We start from the raw sequence: 26292 nt of genomic DNA on the forward strand, positions 1-26292 counted from the left end.
AGGAGATATATATCATAAGTTAATTACAAAATTATCAGAATAAATTAAAAAATTTGATACATGTCATCCCCATATTAACTCTCAAATGATGAATTGACATTTATATAGAGAAAGTTGGCCCTTTTTTATATATAAGACTAGGCTGTACCTACGCATACGCGCGAGTTTTGTTACACATAATATTTTTAAATAAATAAGTTTGTGTTGATATATATACGTAGTTGATTATAAAAATATGGTAATTTGCTTGATTTTTTGGTATTAGTTTTTTTTAAAACAAAATTTTTATCAAACAAATAACTTTTTTTTAGGATTGGAAGTAGAGTAAGTAAGAAAATTATTCAATTATCCTAGAAATCATAAACATGATATGAGTAAAAAAGACGTAGATAAATGCCATATTTTTTGGGTTGAATTGCTTGGAAACATATAACTACCTCCGATTTTTAATGTTCACATATTTATGACATGCACAATTACCATGATTTTGCAAGAACCACCCCATATTTTATGTTTCACAATGAAATGCAGCTATAATAATATCATAGTTAACCTATAAAAACCGGAAAAATTTTAAATGAAGAGAATGCTACATCTTTACATTCTTTCATAGAACAAGCTTCGAAAAAAGTGTTCATGATGAGGATAAGCCGGAAAAAAAAGTAAAGTTAGTACAAAAAAATATTAACAAGTCGTAGAAAAATATGAAAAGGTTAAAAATGTTGTTTATTTATTTTTATTAGGAATGTAGAAAGCCTTAATTTTAATGTAAGTTAATAGTTATGAACATAAATACATATGAAATAAACATTAAAAAGAAAAGTTATGTTAAAATTAGTGGTATTAATTAGTTTTTGACTTTTCATTTTAAAATTTATGATTTAATAATTATGTGAAAAGACGGGTGTCAACTTCTCAACTGCTGATGTGGCAAGTTATGGAGAGAGTTCACATACTTGCATATATACTAGAAGAGAATCCGCGCATATGTGCAGATCTTGTTTTAATATATATTTTAAATAATATATTTTTAGAATTTGTGTTGAATTTTATGTTTACTATGAATGTTTTTGCATTTAAAATATTTATATTTTTTATTTCTTCTTGATGATATATTATTTGTAATCTCTTCTACACAGTTATGTCAAATAGTCTAATTTTTCTCTCAAGATAATAAGAGACTAAAACTCTACTATTTTAATTTTTGTATGAAAACGTAATAGTTCACTTAAATATATACATTGAAAATTAGAGAGGAATATTTATTTATTCTTCGATCTTCATATTCTTTTTATTCTTGTAAATCTTACTAATATAATACTTGTTAACTTTCTCAATTTACCATTTTGAATTTTTTGGTTATATATATTTTATTGATTCCATTTTTTTTAAGATAAAACCATATATGACATTTTTACGTGGACATCCTTCTTATTATTATTATTTTTAATAACTTTTATCTCGTTTATTAAATATTATTTGTGTTTTATAATTTTATTAATTAAAGTTTTATATAAGATTATTTGAAACTTTTTAACTTATTTAGTCTCATAATTATTTGAAACTTTTTAACTTATTCTTTTGCAAACAGATGTTAGCCAACAAAATGAGGGCCATTTTGGACTTGGGCCACAATGATATTGAGGCTCAGCTGTGTTACAATTTAGTTTGTCAGCTATTCCACATCACATGATAGTATTTTGGTCAATTCTTGCGATTGTTCTAGATACTCTTTTTAGTTTCTAAATAAAATTTCTTAGTTTAAGATTCCTACAAGTTTTAGAAAATTAGTTCAAATTGTCCATATAAAAAAAGTTATAGGAGTTACAAAGTAAACGTGGAATTCATATCCTCTTTTTCGTCGACAAAATTTATTGATTTCGTTCTTTTATCTTACATTTTAATTTGTTACTACACTTTCTTTTATCATTTTTTGAAATCTTTCGTATATAGTGTAGTTTCTCATATAAAATATGATTTAATAACACTCATTGGAACAATCGAACCCCTTGAACCAATATATCTATTATCTTTTTTGTTTTGTTTATGAGACCCGACACAGACACAGCCATGTGATGATCTGATCCTGCAGACCAAGTCACCAAACTTAAAGATCCATTTCTCTAGTATTCAATGTTACTAATGCGGAGAAACGATAGTCACTTCTTGATGTGTTTTATCTTTAAACATTTCTCTGATCCTGTAAACCAAACTTAAAGATCCATTTCTCTAGCTAGTATTAAAGGTCCATGATTTAAGTTGTTAAAGATCCAACTTAAAGTTGTTTTATTTTTTGAGGGATAAACGTTCAAACGTTTAATTCTGAAACGATGTCCCGTTTGGGAAGTGGCAAAGAGAAATAAAAAAGTCAAGGTTAAAAAAAAAAATGTTACTATGCGGAGGAAAAAAAAGAGAAGAAAAAAACTTGAAAATGTTAACTCTTTATTTTATGGAAAAGGTCTCGTGTCATTTTTAGTTTGTATTCGGTAAAGATTTTTAACTTTCATATTTTAAGTTGCTAGGGATTTGAAATCATCAAAATACTTTTAACCATTGAACGTTTATCCCTCAAAAAAAAAAAAAAAAAAAAACACATCAAGAAGTGACTATCTCTCTTAAATCCCTCAAAGTACACTCTATGACAATTAATTAAAATCTCACATGCAAACAAAAACTGAAATTTTATTCGACCGAATCATTTTCGTGATCACACGTTCACAAGACGACATAGAACAAGTCTCCAAGAAATTAACACACACACATTCACTCATTCACACGATCCAAGAGAGAGTCTTCCGGATCTCAGACCCGACCCGACCAACACTCTCCCTGAGCGAAACGGGGCAGTTGTTCCGTACGGCAGTGAGTTCATACGGCGACGTATCGGTCGCAAGCCATTGCTCAACATCAAAGTTTTGGTGCGAGCACTTAGCGTGAACACCGGCCGTCGTGACTTCCACGTAGTTAACATACCAACCGTGGTGGTCGCCGGAGCCGTCGGAGGTCAGATTCAATGAACAAACTGGGCTCGGAAGACACGGTGCTTTCCCACTGAAAATGTCGAGATTACCCCTCTCGTAGTAGTTGTAACCTGGTCCCATTAAACCACCCCATGCCTCTAGGTCTCGGATCCCGATGTAGTCTCCGTATTTGTCGTAGATTCTTGCGCTTATGATCGAATCTGTACCGGCTTTGAATATTGATCCGGTTCTTAGGTAGAATGTGTAGACGCAATCTGCTTCATCGTCCTGCAAGAAAATCAAGAATTAAAAACCGGAGAGAACTAGAGTTTGTAATGGCTTGAACTAGTGGTGCTCTTTGTCATGATCTTAGATTCAAATCTGATAAAATGCTTTTCGAGTTGGACCGAAACGTACATAAAAGAGGGAAAATAGTCATAATATAACGATGATGATGAGATTTGAGTAACTTACGGCGAATGTGACGGCGGAGACGGTGGCGAGGAGGAGGGAGAGGAGGAGAACGTCACGGCGAGCCATCGTTGGTGATATGAATGTAAAGAAATGGAGATCTGATCTGTCTCCAACTATTAATAGATTTGCTGCAAATATTATACAGTAGTTTGAGATTTGAATGGGAAGTGATCATTATTGGCTGCTTTTCGGAGTAGCGTATGAAGTTGACGTGTCCATATCAGGTCCGTTGCAAAGAAAATATGTAAATCTTATAGGATCCTTTTTAAGTTTTGAGCACGTCGTTTAGTCAGCGGGCAGGTCGGCATGTAGATTTCAGACTATGAAACAACTCGAGTTGTTTATGTCTGGACAAGAAAAATACCGAGGATTGCATAATTTTTCCGTCAAATTTGATTTTCATTTTTTATATTACATAACATGTTTAACGTGGATTGGGGAAGAAATAAAGAAACGTATAAAATTGTAGGCCATATATATGATATGAAGATAATTCCTTGATATTTTTCAGGTACAGCTGTTTCTTTGTTTATATATAATATATATTACTGAAAAAAAAAATGAAAAAAATGTTGGATAGTAGCAACAAGGCAAATAGACAGCTCAGAACCGTTTATTGTTTCCATTTTAAGTTTAATCGATAGTATGTAAATGGAAACAAAATTCTTTTAGTATAATTTTTTAAATTTATTTTACTCATGCACGTTGTATATGATCTGTTTTTTTTATTATTATCTTACTCAATTTGGTTTGAAAAAATCGATCTCGTTAACAAAGATAGTAACGTCTTTTATTATCATCAATCACCATCAAACTAAATGTATGGGTTTTGACGTTTTGTAATACATGCAGATTAATAACAGAATGAAATTTGAAGCTTAGTTGGCCAACTCTAATTAAATAGCAAAATTTTCTCCAAACCAACCAAAAGTTTGAGTAATGCAACAACAACCACTTGCTTTTCCCATGCAAGCCCTAATTTTCGCATCTTCCCTCAATTCTCTCTCTTTCGTCTTCCCTCTAAACAAATCTCCACCACACATTCTATAACTCCCACCTTTCTCCGATGGAGGGGCCACGGCTTCCTCCTTCCGCCACCGCCCATGAATCCGACGATGACAAACCTGATGACCCTCCTTCAGTCTGGCACCGTCCAACCTCCAGCCTCCCCGCATTGCCCTCTCAAGATCCTCCACCACACCATTGGCGTAATCATTCTCTTAATCTCTCTCCGTTACTAGCCACGCCTCCTCCGTCTCTTCCTCCCCCGGATTCAATCCCTGAGCTAGAGACTTACGTTGTCCAGGTCCCGAGAGATCAAGTATATTGGACTCCTCCTCCGGAACACGCAAAGTATGTGGAAAAACGCCGCAATATCCCAAAGAAAAACAAGAAAAACGGGTGTTCTAAGCGTCTTATGTGGTTCTTTATCATCTTGGTCGTTTTTGGATGTCTCCTCGGCGCAATCACTCTCATCCTTCATTTCGCTTTCAGCCCCACTCTTCCTGTTTTCGCGGTCGAGAGATTAACCATAAAACCTAGCAATTTCGAGGTTACCTTGAGAGCCGAGAATCCGACGTCCAACATGGGGGTAAGCTATTTGATGAAGAAAAATGGTGTGGTTTCATTAACGTACAAGAACAAGAGCCTAGGACGGGGGAAATTCCCAAAGATGTCCCAGGCCGCGTCAGAATCGAACAAGGTCAATGTGAAGCTCGATGGGTCAACCAAGAACGCCGTTTTGCCACCTCGGGGATCAAAACAACCGGTGAGTTTGGTGCTGATGATGGAGCTAAAGGCGGAATATGAAGCAGGGCCGGTTAAAAAGAACAAGGAAGTGTTGGTGACTTGTGATGTTAAGGTTAAGGGCTTATTAGATGCCAAGAAGGTCGAGATTGTATCAGAGAATTGTGAGAGTGAGTTCAAGAACTGACACTCTATCTATATCTTTTCTATATTACGTGATTGTGTCGTTAGAGTTACAATGTGCTTAAATAATTTATACTTTCGATGTAATGTTCAATTGTTCATTTTTTCTTCTTCCCAAAATGTCTTTGTTTTTACGCGATATTGTTCAGCGAAAAAAGAAACGAGAAGTACACAATAGACAGTGTCTTTTTTTTGTGTTAATAAATGTATCTTTATTTTAGAGATTAGATATAATCAAAATTTAGACTATTTAATTCAGGTGGTCAATCAACCTTATTATTCAGAAGAAACAAAGTTGGATTTCTTTTCCTTGACTTAGGTCCATCCCAATATAATTGGCCCTGAATTTAAAAGTTAAAGCCCAACTCGTAAGACTTTTCTCATACCAAATTTTTACAAATTACAAGTATCAGTATTCCAAAAACTTTGATGGGATCGTTTTTAGTGCTATTAGTTATGGTATGGTTGAGATAAGCCTAAACTCAAGCGGTACACAGAATGATAGAAACAAAGTGTTTAGAGTTTTGAAAACGATTGTTTTTTTAAAACATAAAGAACTACCATTCCTTCTAAGTAGCACTCGAACCTAGCGGAGCACGACCCCTTTAGAGGAGCCATGCGTACGCCACTGGACCAAGACCTACTTTTGGTTTGCTGTATCAGTCTAAGCGCAATATGTGTTTTGAATTTAGTCAAATGTTATCTGCGATATTGAAGGGGGGTTGTTGTCCAGTCAGTAAATAGTGAAATGGTATGAGGAAAACAAAACTAAAAATATATTCATATAGCTGCAAATCATTTCTATCGTTGAACCAAAAAAAATGAAGAACACTAAAAGTCCAGCGTTTTTCCTTATTATTAGGCCACAATAAACTAATACCAGCCCTAAACAAAGCTACGAGTCTAAGATCATTGGATTCTTGAATTATACCACATATTTCAAAATCTAATCTTTGATTTGTAAATTAATGTTATTTTAACTATATAAATCTTTTGTTTTATAATCAAAATACAAAAACATTCGATTAATTAAGCCACTACATACCAAGAAAAGGTTAGTAGTCATTTTCACGAAACCAAAGTGGAGAAACAATAATTGTGTATAAAGATATTCCACTATAAAGTGAAACAAATAGGTCCAATTATTTATTTAGGGCAACTTTGGACCATTTTCACATTCTCAATTATGATAACATCATTGTCCCATATTAGAAAGAAAATAATAATCGAATAGTATATGTGCTTATGATTAATTTTGATTATGACCTCCACAAAAAGGAATGGGCTATATATTGCAATCCCTGTGAGGAGATGGATTCGGCTTTAAACTCTTCAATTAACAATAACAAGTATAAATTATCATCAAAATTATTAATTTAAGAGATTTGGACCGAATCGCATATATCTTTTCATCGGAATGACAATAGCCCCTTTCAAATTAGAATCAAACCAAATTCTAGTATACATTATTTTTAATGATATAAGTAACACTACTAACCCAAAATCTACTTAGTATGACTTTGAATATTGGTATTGATCCTATATATTGGCATAAAATGCTATACCGTGGTCGAGAAAACAGAAATAATGCCAGTTCATCAGTGTTTGTTGTTAATTAGAACAGACTGATGTTACAGTTTACAAACTATTATAAGAAACCCAATTTGAATAATTAAGTTGTTCTAATGCAAAATAATTATAAAATTTCGAGATACCTTTGGTTAGTATAGATTGTTTTTCTTTCTCAAAATTGGAGCGAAAAAGGAATTGTTAAATATGTATAAGTACATTTTTCTATTTGTTTTGCTTAAAAAAAGATGTTTCTAGCAATATACTTTCTAAAAGATAATATAAGTCACCATAGTTATGTTAAGAGTTAAATGCATTATGAACATCTATATGGTGTCAAATAAATATGGTGATCTTCTAAAATGAATGAATGAATATATATATATATATATATATAATGAATTATTAATTTAGGAAACCTTCAAACCCATATTGATGTAAGAATTGAAAGAAGTAAAACAAAAACAATTATCTTAACTTTTTGACAAAACACAAACCTTTATTTTTCTCATATAATTCCACGCGGTTTGTTGGTTGAAACGCACGCTTATGTCTTTCTATTAGTATTTCTCTGATTTCCTTCGCACTTTGCAGCACTAAAAAAAAGGTGTACATATAAAAATAGAAGTTTAGTTTTGGTTACTTTAAATTTTGTTATTTTGGCGTTTAATTAATTATATTCACCATCCACTCAAAAGACATTTAGGGGGGGTTATTGGGAGTTAGATTTATGAAGATTTTAGTTGATTTTAAAAATCATGAGATTTGTCAAAATTTTAAGAGTTTTATTGGATTTATAAAATTTAGAGAGAGTTCTATGGATTTAAACAATCTATTAAGAATTTTTTAATATGACAGATTTTGAGAATCCAAGGGATATAGGTAGTATTTTGAGAATCATGATTTATAAATTAAATTATAAAGAATTATTATGCCAATAACACTAGATTATAACAGAATCATAAAATCATTAAAATGCAGACTTTTTGAATAACAATGGATTTTAATTAGATTATAAAAATCATCATATCAATAACAACTGATTTTTATAATCTCTAAATGAATAACAGAGGAATCTATTAAGAATGTAAAAATCCACAAACCAATAACTATAGAATCTTAAACTCTAAAAATCTTTATAAATCAACTCTCCAATAACACCCCCTTAGATTTAGCAATTTTGTTTTTCAAAAAATCCATCTTTTAGACGTTTCTGTGAAGATAGTTATTCAGGTACAGGATTGGTGATCAAATTTTTGCGCTCAATAGTCTATAATTTGGGCCACATGCCTCCACATATCACCAAGCATTGAATGTCTTTTAGTAAAACATTGATTTGGTGGATTAAAGAAAATTTAATGTGTCAAAATCATTAAATATATTTATTACACTAATAAAAAATTATGTACATTCTTACAAAACCGAGAGTATAATATGGTCCTTTGGATGTGGGCAGCTATTTATATGTTTGATGTATATTGCGTCCTTATTAAGTCATTCTTTGGTGATCTTTGTAATGTATTGTAAACATTGCTGATCCGATATATATATTCAGATCAAAGAAAATAAGTTAATGGATGGTATTTCAACAATATGAAATTTTTTCAACAAAAGGTATTCTCAGTAATATGAAAAATTTCTCTCTTTCCCTTACATATTAAATTGGTTTGCAGCCAATTGGCTCTTGTTAAAATTTTGTACTTCAAATCCTAATATAGTGTCAATTATTGTTCGGACGTTGGAAAAGAGGTGTATTATATAATTTAATCTCCCCATGAAATAATATATTTACAATTTCACAATTTGCATTGGTAGCAAGAAGGGACTAGACACAAAAACCAGTTGAAAAAAAGAACAAGAACCTCTGTTTGTCGTCTTATTTTACTTTCTTAATCAGTTTCGTTCCCTGATACGTTAGAATCTTTATAAATAACAAACAATTATAATTAAAAAAAAAAAAAAAAAAAAACAAAAGAAAATATGATTCTATTGTACTTGTAAACTCTTCATGCCCCACACGTTAACTGTTTCCATTCCACCAAACGTTCTAAGAAATCCATAACCTAAAAAAACAAAAAAAAAACATATTAAATTAATAAAAATCCAAATTAAACCAAACAAAATACAGAATAATTATGTGTAGTGTATATAGAGTGTGAGAGCTTGCCTCATCTGGCTCTTGCAAAGAATAAGAAGCATTAGTCTCCTTTGCGTATTTGGATACAAGAATCCCAAGACCTTGTCTTTTATCTCTCAAAATCTGTTACAATTAATGTCACTTCAATCAATATTTGTATAACGATTAATATTTTTAAACAATTTATTTCTACATCTTTAAATAAATAAATTTGTCAAGACACTGAAAATATATATGTATATACCTTAAAGGCATCTTCGTCGGTACGATCATCTCCAATGTATATAGGAAAAACATCGGTACAATTAGTATATCCTACAAAGGTAAAATGCTTATCTTAATTTGTGAAATGTAATTAAGGGTTAAAACCACAAGTACGTATACTCCACCATTTTATGATAGTTATTAACAATGAATAGGGATGAAATAAAGTTTTACCGAGTGATTCTAACAAGAACTCGAGTGCTTTGCCTTTATCCCATTCAATGACTGGACGAATCTCCAACACCTGAAATTAAATAGGACTAAAAAGTGAACAATCATGATTAAAACAAAAATTCTTAGTTGAGATTTTAACTACTTATAAAATTTATAATTTTTTTCTCCAAATTTTTGATTAGTTAACTTACTTTTCTTCCTTGGGAAAGCATGAGCTTGGGGTAGTTCTTCAAAACTGATCGAACTAGATGGGCCAAGTAACTCCATTTCTGTTAATATATATATATATATATATATATATATATATATATATTAGTTGGTGGATTTTTATTTTTAATCATGTAGATACAAATGTAACGTAACAACTCACCCCAAAATAAAATAGAAGACAATCAACTTGAGTATATCGAAATATAACTAATAAGATATTAACATATATATATATATATCTTGTAACCATATGATTAAACTGATTTAAGAAAATCATCCATACATTTTCGTCTACGCATCGAAAGTGAACACAGGCACAAAATTTGTTGTTCTCAACTTTGGCTCCTGGAATCGATTTTGTTTTCTCGACTAGATTTTTATAAACCTAAAAAAAGAGAATAAAAAATACTTTAGAAATACGGATATAATTTAAAAAAAATCATTAAGTATTGGGGTAGAATGTGACCTCAGTGATCACCGGGAGAAACTCCGTCGCAGGTTGACAAAGAAGAGATCGATTTTTCTAGATTTTGTTTAAGAAATGGGAAAAATGAAGTTAAAATATATTACAACTCATGTTCAAAAAAAAAAAATTAAAATTCGTTTTACAATAGATTATGAATTCATACTTTCTGGTATTTAGATCCTTTCTCTGGTCCTTTGATGTCCATGCCATGACTTCCAGCATAGTACAACTCAGTTAATTTCACAAAACCATAAACCTGAAACATATATTAGTAAAGTAACATCGAAGTGAATATTTAGAAAGAAATCAATAATTACCACCGAAAGTCAAAATATAAACTTATGCGACACCTTCTCTCTGGATCTCCCACTAACTATGGCTGTTGGAAAACACATTGCAAGTTTCTTCACAGTGTTTCGCATCTGAAACAAATAATTGAAACACAACATTTTATTTAATAAATTATCATTTAAGATTTATCATTTTATCATTTTATAGAATGAGATACCGAGAGTATGCACTAGATAGCCCGCCAAATTCTATCTTATTATTTAAAAACGATGAATGGTAAAATCAATAGTTAATAAGTTGGTTTCTTCAAGGTTTATTTTTTTAAATAAATGACATTTTCTTTTTTTAATTATTTCATAATTAATATCATAGTATTGAAGCCTGATATTTACAAATATTTTGTTATTTTACTCGATAGTACGTTACTATTTATTTAAATACACGCAAACAAAACATCTCTTTCTAAAAAAATTTCCAACAATTTTGGCAAAAAGAATGGTTCGAAAAAAATTTTTAAAAGTTCAAAACATACCTTCTTAGACATGAAAGCTCTATCAGGATCATCAACAATAGGAGAGAGAGTACCATCGTAATCAAGAAACATAACGATTTGTTTTCCTTCAGATTCATGAACTATTTCTTCGAACATGTTCAAAGCTGACGGATGTTCTTCCTGCAAAGCCACAATTCTCTCGTTGAATAATAATAAAAAAAGGAATTGAGATAACAGAAAAAAAAAAAAAAGCAGGGGAAACAAGAAAACATTACGATCCAACAAGATTGGTTGTTGAAAGAGTTGAGATGAGTAGGAGAACAAGCTCTCATGGAATCAACCCATGATCGTATTAATCCTCCTCCGACGACGTTTTCGTCGTTGATCTGAAAATCGTGAAGAACTTTCGTAGCCGCCGACGTATCTCCATCGTTCCCTCTGGAACATAAAACCTCCGACTTTGAAATAAACATTTTAGTAATATTCTCTTCAATGAATCTCACTGCATTAGAATGGAGAGAAGGAAACATATAATCAGTAACACGTAAGACTTATATAGTTATTTCTATCCATAATTTAAATGTATATTTTTGTATATATATATATATATTGATCTATTAGTGCATTGCGGAAACAGAAAAAAATTACCCATATCAGGATATAAATCAAAACTTGAATTTAAAGTTATAAAGTGAGCCTGAATGTGTGTTTGGGAGAGACAGAGAGTTAGGGGTAGACTCATTTTATAGTTGAAGAAAATGTTTAAGAAAAAAAAAAGAAATATATAAATTATAAAACAAAGGGAAATTCAGATACTGTGTGTGTCCGAGTCGAAACCATCGAGTGCAACTCCCACTATACTGTCCACGTGTACCTATAGGTCCCATAACTTCCTCGATGGCTTGCTTTCGTTATTTGGCGTTGCAGCGTTCCCATCAAGTGCCACGTGGTCCCCTCCAATTTGATCACGCTGACACACGAATAAATAGATATTTTTATTTTGACATCGAATAAAATAGATATTTATTTTTGGAATTTAACCAAATACGTTTTGTTTTCGACCATCACATATAGATAGGGCTGGAAAAAAATATCCATGAATCGACATCCAATCCAATATCCGGTTCGATTCGATATGCAAAATAAGATTTCCAAATTTTCGTATTTTGGATAGTAAAATTTTAAAATCGAATTCATGCATTTGATCCATCTGTTTATGTATATAATTTTTAAGAATATATGTAAAATATTTATAGAATATGTAAAAATATATGAAATTCATGAAAATTGAATAAAATTTGCATTTTTCATTTAAAATCCATGTTATTCAAAAAATGCAAATTTCATTCAATGTTATTAAGATTATAAGAATCTATGAACTAATAATAGTGAATTTTATTAAGATTGTCATTTTTTATAAACCGATAACAATAGAATCTAATTACTCTGCCAACTGTTAAAAAAATGTTGAGTGTATTTGATATCTTGGGGCTAATTAAGATTTTTTTGTTGCAACAGAAACTAATATTATACTGAAAATTTTGAGAGTGTTTATTAGAAATTTTACATCAAAATTTTAAATGATACCTGAATAGTCATAGATTAATGCACTCCTTTTAATTGGTTTTGAGCTATTAACCGATAAATTTAACAATCTTTGATGGAAATAAAAAATGGTAAAAGTTGTGTTAACAACAGAGGTGTAATCTCCGAGAGCAGTTACATCCGCTAACTTACGACATTTGGAATAAAGTTGATGAGGTAGTAAGCATCTAGATTCCTTATGCCTTATGACCACATCTATTACATTTAGTATGAAGTCAAGAGTACTACACATCCACCATGGAGACATTGCCCTGTTTTTCCTCATCTGATTTTCTAAATGATTTATCTAATTCAAAATAAACCATGATCTTAGTCTCATCATTAGTGCGGGATCAAGTTTTGGTTTGTTGATGAGCATATAAAGATTCACTTGATTAAAAAAAAAAACTTAACTAATCCCCTTCTGATTAGATAGCTTTGGGATGTTTTGAGAATAACTCAAACCGAAATAGTGAAAATCTCAGGTAATGATAAAAAAGAGGCAGGAAACTCCAAATGGGCAATTGTAGCTAATTACCTGGTCAAATTCTAAAGATCATGTAGTTAGAATCGATCTGATTTCAATGTAAGTTCAAAATATATTAACCAAATATACATAAACAGACAACATACACATAATTCAAAGAAAAGTTAAAATACATCAAATTTTCCAGATTAGGTTCGATTGAGTTGTATGTAAATCTAATTTTTTTTTTGTTTAAAAATCTAAATTTATACGTAGGTCTCCGTTCAAGAAACTCGGAGATAAAAAAAAAATTCGAAAGTGTACCCACCAATTAGCTTATTTTAGGGTGCTTAATTTTAAGACGTGGAATACTCACACATATAAACCAATCACCATAACATGCAATTCTATTTTTTTTTAATGTTTTTCGCATGCAATTTTATAATGAGACAAAAGAATCACCAGGGTAAAATCGACAGGATTTTGTTCTTATTCGGTCTCAATGAGTTAACAGCTGTTGTAGTTTATTAAATGCCACATGGTTAAGTAGTTTAACAGTTATGTATCCAGTCAACGTCAGGCACATAGTCCAGAAAAAAACAATTAAGCAAATTCCTTATTAATAGTTTCAGTGTTCTCATTGGAGATCTATCGAAAAAAACAAAGTTGCTTCGCTGAGATTAAAAGTAAACGGATCGTTTCGTAGTCTTGAGTTCGTGATGATGTCCCGACTCTTCAGATATTTTTTATCTACATCAGATGGGTGATGTTGACACTTCGTAGTTACTACGTTTGTTTATTTTTCTGTTTAATTTTTACCAATTCTTCTTTACTCAATCAGACATTCACAATTAATATTACATAATTTTGACTATTGGCAACGAAGAGCGTACTAATCTGCTTGCTAACTAGACATATTTTAATTCATCATTTGAAAAAAATTGTTCGCAGTGATGCAGATAAATAAAAGAAATTGTTTCGTTTGAAATCTGATCCAAAACAAATGGTTTCAGCTTGATTTCTCATATAGTATCACTGATCAAGTATTTTATTTGTTTTACAAAGAATGTCGATCATTCCAATAATTTTTTACATTTATTATCTAATTTTTTTGTGTCACTAAATAAGTTTTTCGCTTTAATTAAAAACTAAAATAGTAAAGATAAAAATGAAATCCAATTTACAATATGTTTTGAAAATACAAAAAAAACACTTTTTGAGAAATAAAAATATAACCTTTAAATAACATTTTTATGAAATGGATGTAATATATTGGACTATACAAGATTTCTCCATTTTCTTGATCGAAATATCCTCCATTTCTCCCAAATTTTTTAATAGATTAATGTTAAACGCAAAAAATAAAGTAGTAGTAAATGCATGTAAATTTCCACGTTTAAACTAGAACATGCAAATTCACAAACAGAGTCTGCTCTATCCGTTGCAACCATTTAAACTTTTTAAAAAATGATGTAACAGTCATTGCGTTTATTCGCAGTGAAAAAAAAAATATATATATATATATTAATTTTCACATAATTATTTACTGTGGATATGAGAGCAACAATTTTCATGAAAAAAAACAATGTTTTCTATTGTATAAAATACAAGAAAAATAGCCATTCCACATGTTCACATGTGTGGATATGCCATTTGTTCTGATGCATATATTTACACCTTGAATCGCTCCAGTGTTTTGTTAGCTATTAAGATATATAATCGTTTATACTTTGTTTTTTTTGGTCAATATACTTGGTTTTTCAAGCTTATTGAATCAAAGCTCAAATTATACCACAATATGCACATTAAATTTATGTTGCAATAATATAGGAGAATTCATATCTTCTATACCTGTCCCTTCTCCAATTCATGGTTTAGTCTGACATTGGAAGCCATCTCATATCACACAAGATAAGTCGGAGACTATGGACCACCTTCCACCTTATGAAAAGCAATTTTGATCGAGTTACAGTCGTACTATTTCGACTAGCTTTTCAAGCTACTTACTCTTTATCACACACACATATATATATATATAATATATATATAATATATATATATATATATATATATTACCTCTTTGCGTTATTTCGACTAGCTTTTAAGCTTCGTGGTTTTAAGATCGACACTACTAGAAATCGGAAAGAGTTGTATCAACATATGTCGGTTCTTTTGGAGCTCTTTTAAGTTTTCCTTCTAATGTAAATAATAATTATTTTTTGTTAAGTAATAAATTTCACATTCCAATAAAAAAATATAAGAAAATTGTGCAAGTCATATATCTTAGTACTGTCTCCAACATTAAATTCGATCAGTAGACTGACAAACAACCATTAGGAAGAGTATTAATAAACTATCATATGCACTACAAAGAACTTAGAACTGGTTACATGGGGGTGCTGTATTTTACTCCACATAAAACGTACGTACAATCTGTGCAGCAAGAAAAACAAAAGTATCATTATATATAATTATATCGTACATGATCTTGTAGGTTTAGTTCTCAGCCAGGTTTTGGGACCGACAGTTCACGTGAACCGAATCAAAATAGTCTCCACCAACCACGTGACCGATCTCTACACAGCAAAAGAGTACAATATATACTCAAGAGAAATACAATGTTCAAGTCTTTTTGTAAGATGAAAGGTTTACCATTCTTATCGTGGCATTATAATAAACTAGGGTTTGCAAAAAAAAAAACAATTTCAATATATAGAAGCAATAATTTTGTCGAATGTTAAAAAAAAGTTATCGCTCAATTTTTATTATTTTTCTTTTAAATTTCATAGATTTTTAACTTAAAACCAATTAACTATAAATAGATTGATTCATATATTTTATACTTTAGTGTTGATCTTTTAAATTGAGTGGATATGAATCATTCTTTGAAGATCGGTAATAAACCCCCTCTTGGGCTATTCTATTTAAGTTAACAAATAAAGCTCTTATATTATGGTAAATTATATAAGGTCTCAACCAAAAATCAATTTACTATAAAAATGGATTGACACATATCTTAAACTTCTGAAGTAGTCTTAACTTTTAAATAAATTTAAGAAAAATAAAATTTGCCAAAATGTCATACATATGTAACCTAAATCCTTTTATTTTACCATCACTCGTTGTCTGGACCCTCGTTGACTGAAGACTCAAAGTCTCAAACAGGAAACACCAATCAGCAATAAATTGAAGGACAGTGCAATTTCTTATAAAACAATTAGTGAATTTTAAACCAATTTCTGACATTTTTTAAAATTTGCTAAATCAGGAAAATTATTTATTCTGGATCTCTTGTTCCTTGAGAACATGAAGTTAATACTTTAACATGAAAGGATGAACATAATAATTATAGAAGACTGCTAACGGGAATCCTATCTCCAAACTCTCAGCATATGATGGGACCGAGACAAACACTCATCATGCCACGTGAGTTATTTCAACGTACGGCCACTATTGGTTCTTACATGTTCTCATCTCTTGGTTTTGTTCTATTCTATCTACATTGTTGTCAATTTGTCACACAGCAAATTTTTATTTTCTGTAATTTTTATTCCACGGGGTTCAATGATGATCGCGAAATGGGTGATGCAGAGAGCAAACAAATGATATAATGGAAAAAAATATGGTTAGTGCAGAATGAACTAGACAAGTGATGCAAAACGAAAATTTTATTTTATTTTATTTTAATCGAGAAATAATTTAATGATAGTTATGATAAATGTGGAGTGCTTATTCCTTGCCGGCTTATGCACTGTTTGTAATTTGAGTCACTAATATAAACATCAGATGAAAAAAATGTGGAGTGGTTATTATTTTCTATTTTAATCTTTTTTTTTAAAGATCTACAATGAGTTATCAAATGTTGACTTGATTTTTTCTAAGATTAGGATTACTGAAAGTATATACATAACTTTAATCAAAATTGTGTCAGCCAAAAAACGTAACTCGTATAATTTTCAAAAATATCTGAAAAAACAGCACTTGTACGAAGGATAAGTCCTGTGTAATAAAAGTTAGATACGAAATATCAGTTTCTTCTTCAATATATTTCGCATAAGGTCAAATTACTATTCAGATATATATTTTTTTTCATCTTTCACTGTACACCACATATAGTAAAAGAAATTTCAAATTCAATGAGAAATTATAAATTGACAGCTCAATTTTTCCATTCTGAACCTCAACAGTGTTCTGTGTTCATTTGAATCTTTGATATACACCAAATTCCAATATGTATCTATTTTGAGACGAATCTCATTTGTTTTGTAGAAATCTGTTCTTAATTATAGTGGAAATTCTGTGCTTCGAAATTTTATATATTTGTATTAAATATTTACAATAACTTTTTGGCAGACACTTGATGAGACACCAAGCTCCTTTCTATGGTGGGAATCTTTGTCCCCCAAAAACCAAATGTCGCACAAAATTAACCTTGCCCTTGATAGTTAATACTTAATACCATATATTAGTGCAAACACAAGTGGATATTTATTTAATTCGAAACTACAACAATATTTTTAGTATTAAATATTTATATGAAAATTGTAGTTTTTTAAGATGAACTCAAACTTTTAAGTTATTGTTATTATATTATGCATCATTATTGTTGATACAACTTCGAAGTGTTTGAGACTCTTAAAAATGAAGTACAGGTAGACCATACCATGTTTTTGCATGTTTTATATTTTCACAATCGAGAAACGAAAATATATACGGGCCGGGACAAAAGTAAAAAAAGTTTCATTTCGATATTTTCGCTTCGCCATTAAAAAAATGCAAGAGGAAGAATGAAGAAACAGAAAAGCTAGATGCCTTTAATTTTGGGAATATGATTTTAAAAGCAACAATAAAGTAGCGATATTATAATTTCAATATATCTCTCGTTAGATCAAGTTGTTATAAGTTTGAAATATTGGCATATTTTAGCAAATTAATTTTTATAAGTTTCTAATATTTATAAAGTTTAGAAAAAAAATTGGTACTTTTTACCGTAATGTTGTTTCACATATGTCATGAGACACAATAATTATATCTAAACATTTATTACGACTCATTTTGTTTTCATACTAAATGTTTTTTTTAGCACTTAATTTTGTTTCATGAAAATTTTATTTATTTATTTTCAATACAAATTTCAAATAAAATTCAAAATTAGATATACTCTTTTTACTTTTTTTTATACTCTTTTTACTTAATAATTAGATATATAGATTTGATAAAAATTTAGAAAGTTACTATTATGCAGTATATTAATAAAGAGTATAATAGACAGGTTCCAAAACGGCATTTAATCTGAAAAAACTAAATTATGGACATACAGTACTAATAAAATCTCTATTCACACTAGTTAATCAGAAGGTACAACATTACGCTTATAACTTAAATAATAAATATAGTGATCTTGGCTGACACATATGAGTTTTCATATTAATTAGCCCAAACTAGTAAATTCGTATGTTCTTCGGAATTTATGTTTATATATATATATATATATATAATTTTTTGTCTTCTGATTATTTTCCATATTCAAGTTGCTAGAGAGATATTCATGTTCTTAGGACGAAAGTCTACTTCATTAATTGATTCTATGAATTCGTCTCGTCAATTGGGCTAAATATGCCAAAATAAATAAATAAATAAATTTTCTTTTATATAACACAAGAAGCCCACTATACATATATTTTCTTACACTGGAAGTGGCATTATCACTGAATGGATAATGTGGATTAAAAGGAGAGTGTCTTAGGTAACTCTTGAGATTCTCCAAAAGCCGTCATCTTTAAATAATGAATTGTTTTCCTTACAAGATATAATGAATGACTGTAATCACTTTTCTACACGATATATCAAACAAAAACAAAAGAACGCACTAGATCATGTGGAAGCAAACGGTCCACCACCTAGCTTTCGAAAATAGAATGAAAACGATTTACTGTAATATGGTAAGCAAAATGGTGATTTGTCTGAGTAGAAATTTACTACAGAATACTGAATATAATAGTCTTTTTTTTGTCAAACTGTAAATCTCATAAATCAATTAATGTGATATAATAGAACTCTAAGAGTGTATTTGCCAAGTGTCAGCCTCGATATTATCTGAACGAGGGACAAAATGAAAAAAATCAATGAGAAAGATAACACCAGAAAGCGTATATTGTTAATAATGGCATGAATCTCTGTATATGTTTTCTACGAATTGATGAGATTCATTAAGATTTGAGAGTCTGATAGGACCTGCAAACTCTCGTAACCTGCATCAATAGCGGATATCAAAGCTTCCCTAAGCGCCCATGCTTCTGCAGCGAGTGCAGATGATATGAAATGGTGCGATGTGGAGTGTTGCACAGGGCTCTTCTCCATTGGCAATCGAAAGGTAAAACCCATACCACAGCTTCCTGAGTCTGTGTGCCAAGCTGCGTCTATATTGCATAGGACGCTGAGTGAGTGAGGAGGAGGGGCGTCGTCAATCGTGACGCCTGTAGTTTTTGAAGGGAGGTTTGCGCCTCTTGCCACGCATTTGCCTCTTCTAGAGCTTTGGTGATCACCTCTCCTGCTGAATATGTCGTGTTCGAGAAGATTTGATGGTTTCGGGTTGTCCATAAATTCCAGCAGATCCAAACGGGTAGAGAGGTAGCTGAGATCCCGGTCAGTGGGAAACTTAGAAGTGACAGGATGAAAGCGAGGAAGTCGAGGCACAAAACCATATTCAAGTGAGGTCGAGCTTTGAGCGGAGCTAGGTCCCAAACTTTCCTGGCGAACTGGCAATTTTTCAGAACGTGGGTGATCGTTTTAGGATTACCACAAATTTTACATCCAAAGTCCACTTGAATACGTCGGCGAACTAGCTCAACTCTAACGGGGAGGGCATCCACCGCCGCTCTCCACAGAAGTTGTTTAACCTTTGGCATAGTTCGAAGGTTCCAGATGTTTTTTTGCCTATTAATGTTCCGTTGCCGATCTGGGATGGATTCAGTGACTGAAAGGCCATACCCGGAGCGAACAGAGTATTTTCTATTTTTTTTAGGGAGCTATACCATTCTGTCCGATGGGCGTGAGGAGCTCACCGGTAGCAGGCGGATGTGGTGCTCATAATCCGGGAGTACCTCACGAATCCTTTGCCAATTCCAAATCTGTTGATCATGGTCGAGGAGGTCAGACACTCGGAGGTCGAGGAGTGCAAGAGGCGGGGGGGGGGGGGGGGGCAAATGGTCTGAGAGGAGCCTCTGTGTTGAGCCAATGATCGTTCCAGACGCTGATGGATTCGCCGTTGCCAATTAACTAACCCATGCCTTTTCGAAGGATATCTCTTCCTGCCATGATGCTCCTCCAGCCACGAGACGGATTCGAGAGCAGGGAACATTCTATAAAGGAACTCGAGGAGCAGTATTTACCTAGTAACACTCGAGAAGCCAACATGTGGGGGTGTGAAATGAGGCGTGCTCCTAATTTTGCAAGCAAGGAGTCCTTGAACATTTCGATATCTCAAAATCCTAACACTCCTGCATTTTTTGGGGGCAGTAAGCTTAGTCCATGATACCCATGACATCTTCGAATGTCTGCTTTATCATCCGACCAAAATCTTGTGAGCACCCACTGGATCTGTTTGCATAGGGATCTTGGGAGTTTGAAGCAAGACATAGTATATGCTGACATTGCGGCAAGAACAGATTTGAGGAGTATTTGTTTTCCTGCAGCAGAGAGGAAGCGTGAAGCCCAGCTATGGGATCTTTGTCGGATACGGTCCTCAATTCTGCAAAGATATATTTTGTTCGTTGACCGAAGTTTTCCCCAAAATTCCAGATATTTTTCAGTACCGCCCTGGATATTAAAGAGAATACAATAGTCATAACATACTTTTTATATTTCACTTTAGGTGATATTTACAAATATTATAGAGATTAAGAAATCACAAAGATTCATAGCATATATTTTCTAGTGAAAAATAATTCAACCAAGGTAAAAAAAATTAAAAAAAAAATTGTATTGAAAATGTAAACCATTATTAAAATGAAACAATTTTTTTTTTTGCTTACATCACTTATATTGAAACATATGAAGTATTAAATATGCATAAAATTTGCATAAGATTGAAAAAAATGAAGAAAAACTTCTAAAATATCTTTTTATAAAAAATGGAGGAAACTTTTTTTTTTAAAATAATGTCTTCATCTAAAAGCAATAAACCGATTCCAAGAGAAAAAGTTGGAGATTGATATTCTGTAATTTAATGAATATGACATGAATCCTAGTTAGCTGTATGTTGGAGTTATGCTATCTCTTTTTTCTATGTGTCTTGCATCAACCCTAAACCTAATATCTTTTTAATAATAACATAACACGATTCATTAATTACTAAATTGTATATTTATTATTTTTATTTAAATTAAAAAATTAAAATTATTTATACAAATTAAAAAAATATTTATTTTTCTAAATAAAAATATTTTTAATTTTTCTAAATAAAAATATTATTTTTATATATCTAAACACAATTTAGCGAAGAATAAATAAGCTGCATAAAAATAGTCATAAAAAAATCAGATAACTTTGCATAAAATATGAAAACATCATTTAATTTAAAAAAAAAAAAACAAAATTGTATCAAATCTGAAAGGATAAGTTATTATATGTGGAAGGCTAAAACTTTATTAATTTTCCTAAGTTTAAGATTAAGGATTTGATGTTTCTATAAGAAGTTTAAGAATCGATTATCATAGGGTGCATTTTCTTGCAAATTATGGATATAATAAGCATAGGAAAACCCAGAAGCTATTTTTATTTGAGGCAGAATTATAAAAACTATTTGATATCTTTATATAACTGAATTATCAAAAGGGTCTTTATTAAAAACTTACATATAATAACATTCAAAAATCCTTCCGAGAAACTGCACTTCCTCTTTGTAACATAGATCCGACCATAAGACCAAGTAGAGTCGGCTGGTATTGTGTGTCAAAGGTAAGACTATCAATTATGGTAAAATTGACAATCCTAGTGTAATACATGTAGAACTGTTCATCGTGAATCTGACTGTTATGGGAATGAATTTTTGTCATGAAATCGTGGGTAAAATCGTTCATCATGATCACATGTGCTTGCTGGTAGTTTAATTTGATTGATTAATTTTAAAGTAGGTAATATCAAATATATCTGATGGGGAAAAATGATAAAAAAAAATCATGAACTTACCACATTCAGCCAAATAAACTTCCAATTATCAGTTGGACAATTTAATTCTCTAATTTTCATTGACTTCCATATTTAATCATATATTTTCGTTGACGAAACCATTTTAGACTCGTTGTTAAAGAGGTTAACAGATTAATTTGACGAGATTAAATCCCAATTAGAGTCGTCGTTAATCAAAACGACACAGTTTTGATTTAAGTCAAAAATCCCCAAACCCATCGATAAAAAACCCTAAATCGTTTTCTTCCCCAAATCAATTACACGAAATCGAGTTCTTCTTCGTCTCTCCATCTCATCCTGAAATCGAGAGTTTTTTTCTAGAGTGGAGTGATTCTTAAATCGATTTTCTCTCACATTCATCTCAAAACCCCTGAAATCATGAGTTATAAATTGGAACGCTCATGCTTAAAAACCCCTGAAATCAGTGGCTTCGTCAACGAAAATATAAGATTAAATGTGGAAGTCAATGAAAGTTAGAGAGTTAAATTGTCCATTTGATAATTGGAGGTTTATTTGGCTGAATGTGGTAAGTTTGGGGTTTTTTTTTGTTATTTTTCCCATATCTGATGCTAATATAATAGATGAAAAAATTTTTACAATTGATATCTTTTGATTTAAATATTTCTCCTTATCACCAGGTACAAATCATCTATTCATATACATGCTCTTAACTTTTTTTTTTTATTTGTGGCAAATTTTCACATATACATTAACTCCTTATTATATATGCTCACTTTTTACTAACATTCAAGTTTATTCAATATTCATGTCTTTTTAAAATTTACAAATTTCTTTCTATTTTTGTTAATTTATGAATGTAAGACTTCTCTCTGTGATAAGATTAGTAGGAAATGTTATAAGCATGTGCTTGTTCAAATTCGTCTTATTTAATTCGTCTTATTTATTTTCTTATGGTTTTATTATGTGTATTTTGTATCAATTATCTAATAATTCAGGTCTTGAATTGATCAATTTTTGGAATCTGATCACGACCATGAGCTCTGATGAGCTTTATTTGATTCGTTTTGTTTGTTTTCCCATGAGTTTAATTTAGACGTTTTGGGTCATTGGTATACAACATAAACTCATCAAAGAGGCACGATGGTGGCACAAACATCAAAGTTTGCTCTTGGTATGTTATGTTCTGTTTTTTCTATTTTTTTAGTTCAATTTTCCTTCTTTATTTGTCGTAGGGGTGATTGAATTCTTCAACTATTTAACTTTTTATCCTTTTAGTAAGAGAGAGATGGATTTATTTTTTCGATTAGGAATTTATTGCCGACAAGGATGATTTCACACTTTTCTTCTCTTGATTCGTTCAAAGGGATGAAAGTTTCCTAATTGATCTATCTCGCAAGCATAAAGGTCTTTATGGCAGAGCTTCGCCAAAAGATAATGTTCCCAAATATCTATGTAAGACGATTACTAGGTTGCTTCCTCTTCCCTTAGACATCTATCTCACACCGAAATATCTTTTTGTGATAGTCCCATAAGTGGCAATCATCAAGTCCACTCATCATAGAACGTCTTCCAACATTTTAGTTGCACAGGTTTGTGCTTCTCAATACTATGTGTTTTCCTTTTTATCTTTTGTAGCAAACATGAACTTTAAAAGCTTTGCAGACTTTGAGTTCCAGTTGTTGTTCATGTTTAGTTGAGTTCCAATTGTTGTTCATGTTGTTCCGCCACACTGGATATGACCAAACCAGAACCAGTTACTATAATGGTGCCTACAAGCCCCTTAACCGATTTAAATATATATCACTGATGATGTATTTGGTAACATAAATATGTATTTTAAACAGATTGATGCATTGTACTTTTTTATAAGTTAGTGCATCCTTTTAAAACAATTATTTATTCATTTTATTCTGAGTAGAGTTATATGTGGATCAGCTTCTTATACAGTCAAATGAGAACATCGTGTTATTAGTCTTGGAAGTTTTTTTTTCAAAAGAAAAAAAAAACGAAGATGGAACTTATAAAGAAAAAGTTGAGAATACAAGGACAAAGACATTAAAGATAAGAAAGCAGAAGATGAAGATTATAAAGTATAAGAATGTGAAGATGTTTAATGTTATATATAATAAAGTTATGTCAATTAAACTTAACATCAGCAATTTATAGCAAATGTTTGTAGAGACTTTTAAAAAATTTTAATTTCAAAAGAATCAATTACAAATCTAAAGAGTAATGAAATTAAAAAATGAATAATTAAATTTAATTTTGTATGTAATTCTAGAGTATTATGCCTGCGCGCCGCAGACAATTCTGGTGGAGATACTGTTCAGAAAATAACTTTCACCATTATAGATCTCGAGTAAGCAATATTTTCTTTCATGATCACTATGACTTGGTAATAAAGTTTATAACTTTTATTGTTAAATCGAAGAGATTTGAAATTGAAATGTATCTCACACGGAGAATTTGCTGCTGACATCAAAGAAAGAAGCAAATAATTCACTGGTCCTCTTGTAGTTTGTGTTTTAACCAATTGGAGCGTAAAGAATATAAAAGGTATGGGTCATGAAGCATATGCCATTATTATCTTCATTAATTTCATAAATGTTTTATTTTGCATGTATAGTTCTTACTGATCGTTTTATGTATATAGATGAAATAACTATCCATGCTCATGATGCAATTGGTTTTTCCCGTCTCCTCTTTGCTCCTACTACTGATGATGTCCTGATTTTCAAGAGAAAATAAGTAATCCGACAATGATATTGAGAATATTTTATATATACAATAACCTTTAAATACATATGTGTCTCTTAAGCTTTCAGGATTCGAAACAAGTTTAACATGACGGAGACGCAAGTTGGAACAAGCACAAAAAAGGACCCCTGAACAAGATCGTTTGATTATGATAGAGTTTTAATTTTTATCTCTTTAAATTCCATGCAACAAGACTTAATATCATTGTATAAGCTACATTTCTTTTTTTTTCTCATGATAACGCTTTCTATCTTATGTTATGTTGAATCTTTCTATTTTATTGATATTTCTTTTATTATATTTTCCTTTGCATTTGGTTATCATTTAGTATAGTACTTCTTATATTACGTTATATATATCCACTAAAGTTATACAGTAGAGACATTTAATATAATAATTCTTATATTACGTTATATATATATATCTATTTATAAATGTAGATGATTGTTAAATAACGTTAATACGTGGGCTATATGAATCAATATAGAATAATAAATAATTTGTATTTGGTTATCGTTTAATATAGTATTTCTTATATTACATTATATATATCCACTAAAGTTATACAGTACAGACATTTAATATAGTACTTCTTATATTATGTTATATATATCTATTTATAAGTGTAGACGATTGGTAAATAACGTTAATACATGAGTTATATGAATCAATTTAGAATAATAAATAACTCAATAAATTTTCATAATTTATGGATATATAATATTTTAGTTCCAACTATTGAAAATGGAGATGTCACATATATATTAGAAAAACTTTTTAAATCTGGTAAAAAAATTACAAAATATGTTAAATAAAGAATTTGATATAATTAAATTATAACAAAATTTGTATAATAACTATGCCCGCACGCCGCGGACAGGTACCTAGTAATTAGTATATTAATTTAAAATATGAACAAAATTTAGATGATGAAATATATTTCAATTTGTACTCTTATTTTATTATCTTCTTAACAAAAAAAATAATATGCATACCAAATTGATCACTTTCGTATCAAAAAACAATATGCATACAAATATTAAAGAGATTACATTGGGTCATTCAAATTATTACTTTATGATCATATTTAATTTATTTTTTAATAGTTGTTTTATTATTAAACAAATATATATATATATATCTAAATTAGCTAATTAAATATTTGGATCGGATCAAAAAGATCCCCGTGTTTTACTTTGATCGGGTCAAAAATCCACATTTTATCCGTTTTATTATGTCGGATCAAAAAGATCCGCATGTTTTTAAATTGGACCGGATTAAAAGATCCACGAATTTATCCAATTTTAAATAGTAGAAGATAAATATAATTAATCTGGTTATTTTTCAAATTTTTCACTCTCATTAAAC

General features: G+C 30.7%; 3 protein-coding genes across 3 annotated transcripts; 1 reads left to right on the top strand and 2 right to left on the bottom strand.

Annotated features, from left to right (window-relative positions):
- Positions 1–2649: 2649 nt before the first annotated feature.
- On the bottom strand, positions 2650–3617 carry LOC18021734 (PLAT domain-containing protein 2). Its single transcript, XM_006404609.2, has 2 exons — positions 3435–3617; positions 2650–3248 (listed from the first exon to the last, which is right to left on the bottom strand). The coding sequence occupies exons 1-2, from the start codon at positions 3498–3500 to the stop codon at positions 2772–2774; spliced, it is 543 nt and encodes a 180-aa protein (XP_006404672.1). The 5' UTR covers positions 3501–3617; the 3' UTR covers positions 2650–2771.
- An 878-nt stretch (positions 3618–4495) lies between these two features.
- Positions 4496–5527, top strand: LOC18021735 (NDR1/HIN1-like protein 13). The gene has a single exon (XM_006404610.2). The coding sequence runs from the start codon at positions 4501–4503 to the stop codon at positions 5365–5367; it is 867 nt and encodes a 288-aa protein (XP_006404673.1). The 5' UTR covers positions 4496–4500; the 3' UTR covers positions 5368–5527.
- Positions 5528–8707: 3180 nt separating this feature from the next.
- LOC18021736 (probable trehalose-phosphate phosphatase E) lies at positions 8708–11709 on the bottom strand. The gene is made up of 12 exons (XM_006404611.2): positions 11616–11709; positions 11243–11469; positions 11007–11147; positions 10534–10605; positions 10347–10439; positions 10184–10240; positions 10001–10102; positions 9699–9776; positions 9508–9577; positions 9314–9384; positions 9100–9192; positions 8708–8995 (listed from the first exon to the last, which is right to left on the bottom strand). Exons 1-12 carry the CDS (start codon positions 11707–11709, stop codon positions 8939–8941), a joined length of 1155 nt encoding a protein of 384 aa, XP_006404674.2. The 3' UTR covers positions 8708–8938.
- Positions 11710–26292: the final 14583 nt, after the last annotated feature.

The sequence above is a fragment of the Eutrema salsugineum genome, unplaced genomic scaffold (genome assembly GCF_000478725.1).
Source record: "Eutrema salsugineum unplaced genomic scaffold, Eutsalg1_0 scaffold_15, whole genome shotgun sequence".
Taxonomy (NCBI): Eukaryota; Viridiplantae; Streptophyta; class Magnoliopsida; order Brassicales; family Brassicaceae; genus Eutrema; species Eutrema salsugineum.

Bases quoted from the DNA above. Each gene is read 5' to 3' on its own strand.
- LOC18021734 (XM_006404609.2), bottom strand. From the start codon at position 3,500: ATGGCTCGCCGTGACGTTCTCCTCCTCTCCCTCCTCCTCGCCACCGTC. The intron at 3,249-3,434 runs GTAAGTTACTCA...ATTTTCTTGCAG, and splicing joins TCTCCGCCGTCACATTCGCC to GACGATGAAGCAGATTGCGT.
- LOC18021735 (XM_006404610.2), top strand. From the start codon at position 4,501: ATGGAGGGGCCACGGCTTCCTCCTTCCGCCACCGCCCATGAATCCGAC.
- LOC18021736 (XM_006404611.2), bottom strand. From the start codon at position 11,709: ATGAGTCTACCCCTAACTCTCTGTCTCTCCCAAACACACATTCAGGCT. The intron at 10,440-10,533 runs GTGTCGCATAAG...TATATGTTTCAG, and splicing joins GTGGGAGATCCAGAGAGAAG to GTTTATGGTTTTGTGAAATT. The intron at 10,241-10,346 runs GTATGAATTCAT...AACAAAATCTAG, and splicing joins AAGGATCTAAATACCAGAAA to AAAAATCGATCTCTTCTTTG.